The sequence below is a fragment of the Phragmites australis genome, chromosome 7, assembly GCF_958298935.1.
Source record: "Phragmites australis chromosome 7, lpPhrAust1.1, whole genome shotgun sequence".
NCBI classification, from domain to species: domain Eukaryota; kingdom Viridiplantae; phylum Streptophyta; class Magnoliopsida; order Poales; family Poaceae; genus Phragmites; species Phragmites australis.
The window spans coordinates 77,117-86,344 of record NC_084927.1 but is presented as its reverse complement, the minus strand read 5'-3'; the positions used below and the strand labels follow the sequence as shown (position 1 = coordinate 86,344).

At 43.0% G+C, this 9,228-nt stretch overlaps 1 protein-coding gene across 1 annotated transcript; it reads left to right on the top strand.

Annotated features, from left to right (window-relative positions):
• The first annotated feature begins 3,995 nt into the window (after positions 1-3,995).
• On the top strand, positions 3,996-8,620 carry LOC133923736 (uncharacterized). The gene is made up of 6 exons (XM_062369010.1): positions 3,996-4,124; positions 4,622-4,652; positions 4,729-5,574; positions 5,666-5,905; positions 6,007-7,048; positions 7,138-8,620. Exons 1-6 carry the CDS (start codon positions 3,996-3,998, stop codon positions 8,618-8,620), a joined length of 3,771 nt encoding a protein of 1,256 aa, XP_062224994.1.
• The last annotated feature ends 608 nt before the right edge of the window (positions 8,621-9,228 follow it).

Below are 9,228 nucleotides of genomic sequence, written 5' to 3'. Positions count from 1 at the left end.
TGCCTCAAAATTATCTAAACCTCTCGTGTCCCTTAAAACATACGGTTCTGTATGGCGCAACATTTCCTCTAGATCAAAATCGGTATCATCGTCCACCATAACATCAGTGTCGCCTTCGACTCCCTCATCATCACCATCCACTTGATCAGCAGTGATGTCGTCGTTTGGTTCGCTTGTACGTTGTTTGCCGTGATTGTACCAGCATGTGCAATCCTTGACAAAACCTCTCAAGATCAAGTGTGATTTGATTATGCTTGATTTGACCCATAATTTCTGGTTCTTGCAGTCAGAACATGGACAATATATTTCTTTTATCTTCTTAGTCAAAGTGTCCTTCTCGACGGCTTCAATAAAAGCAGAAAGTCCTTTGATGTATATTTCTCCATGTCTTGGCGCATCGTACATCCATACTTTGTCCATCTTTAATTTCAACCACAGAATTAGATACATAAATTAATTAATTAATAATAAGATCAATTTTAAAAAAGAATTTTTTAAAAAATATAAAAAAAATTGGGCATGTTATGATTATAATATGTCTACACAATTGAATCTACATTGGCGCAAATTTATGGCTCAAAACAATATGGATTCATTACTCTCTCTCCCTCTACATCTAGATCTAGATCTAAATCAAAAAAATCCCCATTCATGATGAAACCTCCTAGAGGCTTAAAAAACATCAAATTGAAGCTACAATTTTGAAATATAATGCTAGAATCATGTGAATCTACACAATGGAATCAACATTTCCACAAATTTTAGCTAATTTAAGGATCTAAATGGCTAGAACCATGAACACTCTAGAACATTTTCAAACCCTAAATAAGCCATAAATCTAAATCTATACTTCAAAAAGATGCTACCTAGGGATGAGATACTCTTACCTTAGATGTCTCCTCCAAGGAATTCAAAAACAAAACCTTCCCCCTTTGTTTTCAAAATTCGCGTCCGCCACTTGAGCTGCACTATTCGAACAACAGTGAGCTCGGTCTGAATCGAGCTCCCCATGACCAGGCACTATTTATGGGATATTTCCACAGGCGGTTCCTAATGTGAAGCGCCTGTGAAAACTAGTTTTCACTGGTGGTTCCTTATGAGAACTGCTTATGGAAATAGCTCCATTTCTATAGGCGCTTCACAAAAGGAACCATATGTGAAAATGGATATTTCCACAGGTGGTTCCTTATGTGAACCGCATGTAGAAATGGAGCTATTTTCACAGGCGATTCTCATAAGAAACCGCATGTGAAAACTAGTTTTCACAGGCGATCTACAACCTCACGGGACCCGAGCCGAGTACTCAGACAGTTTGTCCTATGAACCGCCTGTAGAAATTAACAGTAGGTATCTCAAAAATAGCTTTTGTAGTATGAATGAGGAGATGCTTCTCGATGACTTGAAGGTTGACGATACTTGAAATTATACATTTTTTTTTGGAAACTTGTTTGTGGAAATCGGAATACATTTGCAACACTCACAGATCACTTTGGCAACTTAGTAACAATCACTCTTCCAGGTATCACAAGCAATGTCAAAGCATTATGTTATGGTCACGCCTATTCACCATCAAGGAGACAACAAGGCTTATGCAAGACAAGCAGGAAAGTTTGTTCTTGTTGTAAATAATGAAGATTTTCTCGAGGCAATTGTAACATTTGGTGAAATCCGCCGTAAAGGATTTGAACCAAGTGACAACTCTAATAGTATCGGGAAAAATTCATCTGCCTCGGATGTATGTAAATCGCTCATATTAAGTCTACGGTGGTTTGAGTTATTCCAGTTATTACTATCTAAGTTAGCAATGCAAATATTTGCTTGACAATATTGCAGGTAAATTCTTCTCTTGTCTCATCATGCCTCACTCGGGGTTTTCAGTACCATGGCAATGAAAGAGGACTAGTGACCTGCTTTCCAGATACAGACCTGAGCACTGCTTATGGAAGTTAAAGGAATTAAGCAACTTCCAGTGGCCAAACGTGGTGCTGGTCGTAGAAATGATGGGAGTCGTAAGGTCCTTGGTCTTCTTCATTATGATTCAATAGGATGGTGCTTAAGGTTATCCTTTTCCCTACTTGTGTTTCTTATTTGAGTACTTGAATTACTTCTGTCAAGATATCTTAGAATCTTATTAGTCTTTTATTCTTTTGGAGAAATTTCTATACCTTATATGAGTAGCTTAACTGCTTTAGGAAAAAAAAATTCCCCTAAAGTTTTGTATGAGTCCTCTCTCGCTTTCCGAGAGAATTCTGAGCAATGAAGCTAACAGCCTAACACCAAACACCATCCAGGAACTCACATAACTCAATTGACCCTGATATGAGTGGAACATATAATCTCTCAACGGCTCTTGCCCAACAGCTAGAATCCATTGAGATATAACTCGGGCCCTCAATGCTATTGGATTTTGGCTCTTTAGGATATTGTATTAGTGACTTTTTTTCATTAAATGCTTTGTGATAAAAATTTCCTTAGGGAATCACATTTGCCCCTTTGCTAGTTAATGTCAAAAAGTTTGAACAAAGAAAAAAATAACTGCAGCCATATATGTAACGTCAGGTTAAAAGGATTCTAAAACATAGTATGGTTATTTGACCTCATTCTCCCACCAAAGACCAAAACTTTGGTTGGTGTCCATTGGTTACCACACTTTCCTGCGGCAAGTACGGCGCGCCACAATTTTTGTGGTGAACAAAACGTCTGCCACAACTGTGGCAAAAGTTGGCAAGAAATGGAGTCAATGACAATTGAGCCCAGTGAGCAGAAAGTTCGGCGCACCAAATGTCTGGCAGTAGCCACAAACCTGCCTGCCTAAGGTGTGGCAAACTGTGCCTTCCTTAAGGTCAGTGCTACCTGATTATGTGTGGTGTTTTACTCTTTGGGTTCAGGTAGTGCATTGTAAAGAGCTTATAAGTATCCATTTTTTGTTCGTGGACATTTCCTATTTGGTTTTGTTAATGAGATATAGCAATAGTAATATACATTACAGTATAAGGTGACACAACGGGGTTTGACAAACTGCCATCAATTGGACAAGAAACTGGAACCCATCAGGTTTTGGTTTTCCAAAAACCCATTCTTTGAGGCCCAATATACTCCTCTAAGCTTCATCTCTTACCATTAACTGTACCAAAATTCTTAGGGAAGCAGTTTATATCCTCAAATATTAAAAAACATAAATTAAAATTTGAGAGAAAAACAAACAACTTTGGGGTCCAGAAACTAGAATCGGTCACATTCAGGTTTGTAGCCCCAATAGTTCTACTACCAGATATCACGCAGCCCTCAATATCCTGATTGTAGAAACATTTGACTGTACCTGATGCCATGTTCTAGAGTGGAGGAAACTGACGTAGGAGTATCCTTGTGCTGCCTACCTTAACAAAATTTGTCTGATGCAAATGTTTCGGCTGTTATCCATTTGCAGGGAAGAGCTTGAGCAGTGGAAGGCAATATATCAGAGAGAGAATTTCCAGCAGACAACAGTTAATGGGCACTGAACACGCAGAACTGAAGTTTTGATTGTACCTTGTAGCGTAAAAAATATGAGATACATAAAGTGACATTCCAACAAAATTAGGGGCACTTTATGTATCTCCAATGATTAATCCGATGGCAACAGTTGCCACCGCCGCAACATTTACTCCCCTACACTTGGACCACGTTTCCAAAGTATAGTAGCATTCGCCATTCAGTGAGGCAGCAATGCTGCCAAATCTTATACTGTACTTGTGATCCATGTTGTCATTTGTTTAAATTTTAATGTTGAAGTTTTCCTTCATGGGCTGGTCCCTGCTGATTTTGGCTGGCCCAAGCCCATGAGGAGCTCGCTGATTTTGGCTGGCCCAAGCCCACGAGGAGCTCAGTACTTGAGCTGAGGCTGGCGCAAGGGTTCAGAAAGGGATTTTGGTGATCCATTTCAGTCTGGCTTGAGGCGGCTCCATGGTGGCGGTGGAACAGCTGTGCCCGGGTTTCCCACACTCGTGCACTCGTCCATGGCGTGGCTGGGCTCCCTGCTGTCCGCTGGATCCATTTTGGACCATGAGGATTGGATCGAGCGGCGGAGGATTGGGGAGGCCGAACCGAATTTGGTTGAGGCAGCAATCCTTGGATTGCATGCTCAAGTGAGGGCCTCCTATATGTGTGATGGATCCTCTTCTCGGTGAAAAAGAAGAAAGGAAAAAGTGACAACTCTCTCTTTTTGACTCAGTGGCTTTCTCTCTGGTTGGCGTGTGGTTGAGCACTGGGATCTTCTCCCTGCTCGGCTAGGTGAGCCGCTAGAGAAAGATGGTGGTGGTGGAAGCCGGTGCTATAACGCCGAGGCTCGCCCGCACGTGCCGTCGCAGTGTGGTTGGGGCTTTGTATCTTCGATCTCCTTCTCGCCGCCGGTAACGGCGGGTAATAGGTTTTCTGGGTCGGTGACCTTTGAGTTGTGCCTAGCCTCACTCCTCAGCTCGTTTCAACAAGTCTCTCTGTGAGTTTTTGCATTCTCCTTTGCTCTGAACAGTAAAGTTGCTTATGTATGAAAGGTCGATGATGATGAAAATTCACTGAAATTAGGCATGTATTCAAAGTACAATAGAACAAACCTGTGTAGTTCTCTGTTGCTTTACTGATACAGGCAGATTGTTTGAGTTGTGGCTGTGACTCTGGTTAGTTGATGTATATCAAGTTCTGTAACTCGATTACATCATTGTGCACTGCCTGTAAACCTGACTTCCTGGATAGGTGCTACTGGTACTGTTGGAGCTATAGAATTTGATTGCCGATTCCCTTTTGGTCTGTTGGTCTCAGAGGCGGACCCTCCCTATAGGCAACGTGGGGCGGCCGCCCCAGCTACTGGCATGGCTCCGTCTGGCGCCCAGACGCCGAATGTGTGCGGTGTGCCTCCAGCCGACCGGAGCCCGGAGGTGAAAAAGAAAAGTATTAGCGTGGGCCGGCGGACCGCGGATTGGGGCATGGGCCCTTGGCCATCCGCCCATCCGAACTCTCCCAGCTCCCAAGCAACCAGCAACCAGCCCCAATCGATCTTCCACTCCCAGACTCCAGTCCGCCTCCAGCAGCCCCCATCGATCTCCCGAATCCCGATCCATCTCCGAGCTCCGGCAGACAGCAGTCCCCATCGGCCATCGCAGATTCGCAGGACTGCCCCCATCGGTCCTCAATTTCTCAGCCCCCAGCGCCGAGCTGCCGTTAATCCGTTCTACAGCGCCTGCACCTGCGACTCTGCGAGGCTGCAAGTCCTGCAACGCTGGGCGGCTCCGCGGCTGGGCGCCTGGGCGCGATTCGGCGTCTGGGAGTCTGGGACTCCGGCCTCCGGGCACGGCTGCTGCCTGCGCCTTGCTGCGGACTGCGGTGCTCGGCGCCATCCACGCCTCTGCGCGGCTGGCAGACGGCCGACGACGGACCTCCGACTCCGACTCTCCGAGGCTACGACAGTGGGCGCGACCGCGCTATCCGGGAGCCCCAGCCGCGGACGGGTCACTTGCGCCGGGCGGACGGCGGTCGGCGGACCTGCGGGCTGCGGTACTCGGCGAGTCGGCGACCAGCTCGGCCGCGAGTCCGCGACTGCGAGTGCGAACGGCGAACCACGGAACCAGTGTCCAACAATCCAACTCGGTGCGGTCGTGACTCACTGACTTGTGCTGCTTGACGGCTTCCCCAGCCCCCAGGTCACCCAGCAGAGCAGAGAGCAAACCACCTCTTGACTTGATGGAGGAAGAGGAGGCCGGAGGTGCCCCGGCTGCCGGCGTTGCCGGGCACGGCCATGGCCGTGGCCGCGCTACTGCTTCGGCTGTAGTAGTGGTTCCGGTGGGAGTTGGCATTGGCCGAGGCCGCGGTGCCACCAGCACGAACCTCACTAGAAACAACAACAAAGGAATCGGCAAGAAGACTAAAATAAATGGTAAAATTTGTTATTGTTTGATTGAAATTATTTGTAATTTAGCAATTTGCTTAGTCATTCATGTGCTTAGTGTAACATGTACTTATTATCTTATTGTGTAGATTTGAAGAACTATTTTACAAGTTTGAGTGGTGGCTCCTCGAGCTCCAACCACCCAAGCACCCATGAAAGTCGCAATGCCGCCGATTCCATAGTCGAAGAAGTTGAAGGCCATGCTACCATTGAAGCCGTAGTATCTAATATAGCTCAAGTTGAGATTGGTGTTGATGATGCACAACCACAAGCACAACAAGAAGAAAATGAACAAGAAGGTATTGACCTTATTGTAGAATTTAACCCGCTTGTTCATGTTGTTGCTGATCCGGCTCTTAGAATACCAATTGAGGGATTTCATCCTAATATTAAATCTGAGGTTAGGAGAGCTTATTTATTGAGAGGCCCCACCCAACCTATAGGTCATAATTTTCCTCGCAAGCGCGTTGGAAAGGATTGGAGACTCTTTCAACCGAAATGGTTTAAGGACTCTGATTGGTTGGAGTATAGTGTGTCAAAGGATGCGGCATTTTGTTTCTATTGCTTTCTTTTTAGGCAAGAAGCTGAGCATGAAAAATTTGGTCATGTGGTTTTCATAAAGACAGGGTATGATGATTGGAAGCATGCATATAGAGGGTTACCTGGTCATGTTGGTGGAGTTTCAGGTTGCCACAATAAAGCAAGGTTATGTACCGAGGATTTTAAGAATCAAAGGGCGAGTATCTCCCATAAGATCGATTCTAACTCTAAAGATGCAGAAATGCTATATGAAGTTCGTTTGACTGCTGCTTTAGATGTTGCAAGTTATCTCATTTCGCAAGGTCATGCATTCCGTGGACACGATGAATCTGCCTCTTCCTTAAACAAAGGTAATTTCTTAGAGATGATTGATTGGTACAAAAAACGCAATGAGGAGGTAAGGGTTGCATTTGATGAGTTGTGTCCAAAAACTGCCCGCATGACTTCTCACAAGATTCAAAAGGACCTTACACAAAGTTGTGCAGAAGAGATCACTGAAGTGATAAAGGAAGAGATTGGGGATAGTCTTTTCTCCATTCTAATTGATGAATCTCGTGATATCTCAATAGCAGAGCAAATGGTTGTACTTGTGAGATTAGTAGTTATTTTTTTATGCATTATATTGAAATATTCATTGATGACTCGATGTGTTAAGCAACTAACTGTGCCATTGTGTCATGCAGGTTTGTGAACAAAAAAGGAATGGCTGTGGAAAGGTTTCTAGGTCTTAAACATGTTAAAGATACAACCTCAAATGCATTAAAGAAAGTTTTGACTGAGGTTCTTGCTGACCATGGTTTATCTATTGCTAAACTAAGAGGGCAGGGATATGATGGAGCTTCAAACATGAGAGGTGAATTCAATGGTTTGCAAAAACAAATTCGTGATGAGAACCCTTATGTTTTCTATGTTCATTGCTTTGCTCACCAATTACAGTTGGTCATTGTTTCTATTGCAACTTGTTGCTCATCTTTTGATGATTTCTTCAACTATGTGAATTTGATTGTGACAAGTACTAGTGCATCTTGCAAGAGAAAGGATAAGTTACTTGCAAAGCATCGTGAAACCATTTTGGCAAAGTTGGAGAGTGGTGAGATTTTTAAAGGAAGGGGGAAGCACCAAAGCACAAACTTGACTAGACCTGGAGATACAAGATGGGGCTCTCATTTTACAACATTAGTTCGTATTGAGTCAATGTGGGATTCCGTGGTCAAGGTATTGGCCATGATTCATGAGGACGAACGTAATCCTGGTCGAGCAGGTGGTTTGGTGCGCAAAATGGAGAGCTTTTCCTTTGTTTTAAACATGAAGTTGATGTTGAAAGTGTTTCGTATTACACATGATATATCTCTCCTGATGCAAAGAAAAGATCAAAATATTGTTCAAGCCATGTCATTGCTTATTGATGTGAAAGCACGTCTGATCACCTTCAGAAATGAAGGTTGGGAGCCATTATTGGAAGAAGTCAAATCATTTTGTGTTGCAAAACATATTCCAATACCAAATATGGATGAGGCAATACCAAGATGGGGTCGATCAAGGTTTGATGGGAACTTAATCACTCAAGAACATCATTACCGTGTTGATACATTCTTTACTGCACTTGATGCTATTATCACAGAGATGGATCATCGCTTCAATGAGGTATCATCGGAGTTGCTTGTTTGTTTTTCTTGTCTTGATCCAAGAAATTCCTTCTCTAAGTTTGATGTTGGTAAGATTGCTCGACTAACGGAGATCTATGATGAAGATTTCACAATTGTTGATCGTTCTCTTATAAAAGATCAACTTGAGACCTTCATTATACATGTGAGAAGAATTGATGATTTCACTGCTTGTCATGATCTTGGAAGTTTAGCCGTGAAGATGGTTGAAACTGAAAAGCATATTGCTTTTCCATTGGTCTATCGCCTCATTGAGTTAACATTGATCCTACCAGTGGCAACGGCATCCGTTGAAAGAGCATTCTCGGCTATGCACTTAATCAAGACAGATTTGCGCAATAAGATGTCCGATGATTGGCTCAATTACTTGCTGGTGTGCTACATTGAGAAGGAGATTTTTAAAGGACTTGATTGTGATAAAATTAAGAAGAGGTTTCAAGTCATGAAAGACCACAAAATGGACTTCTCGAGGAAACCTAAAGGATTTAGACGTGCTTAGTGTTTTACTAGTAGTATGTATATTCTCATAATTTTCACCAATTTTTAAGGCATATGATCACTTCATTATTACTAACTAATTGATCTTTATTAAATTGACAGGTTGCTTTGATACATTATCTTTTGGTGTATTTTGAATTATATGGTGCTGGTGCAAGAAGTGTTATTTATTTCTTCATATTAGAGGTATCATCTGAAATCTTCTTCTACGTCGTTCATTTACCGTTTACACTCTAATTTGTATGATTGCAATATACGAATACGGTGTGTAGTATATTTTTACTTTTGATTTACTTTTTCGCTCCAATTCGCCCCACCTAAAAATTTTAGCTGGGTCCGCCACTGGTTGGTCTACTGCTAGGTTATTGTCAGTCTCTGTAGATTGTTTTTCCCTTTGTAATCTGAATTTGTGCAGTAGCTCTGTCCAGGAAGGGTTGTTAAGCTTCAGAGTTTATATGTCTGGTTTTGTTTCTAGGTGTAATCTTAGTTACATGCTCAGTCTTTGATGTGTAATACATTTAGATAGGGAGCAGAACCTTGTCATTCTTGGGCCAGCTGTTTAGATCCCTCTGAGAACAATTTTATTACATCAACTTGCTGTTCAGTTCT

What these genes read in the sequence shown, in the direction of transcription:
- LOC133923736 (XM_062369010.1), top strand. Translation starts at nt 3,996, where the DNA reads ATGGCGTGGCTGGGCTCCCTGCTGTCCGCTGGATCCATTTTGGACCAT. An exon ending in TCCTTGGATTGCATGCTCAA is followed by an intron (nt 4,125 to 4,621) that starts GTGAGGGCCTCC and finishes TTACTGATACAG; the next exon opens with GCAGATTGTTTGAGTTGTGG. An exon ending in CAAGAAGACTAAAATAAATG is followed by an intron (nt 5,906 to 6,006) that starts GTAAAATTTGTT and finishes CTTATTGTGTAG; the next exon opens with ATTTGAAGAACTATTTTACA.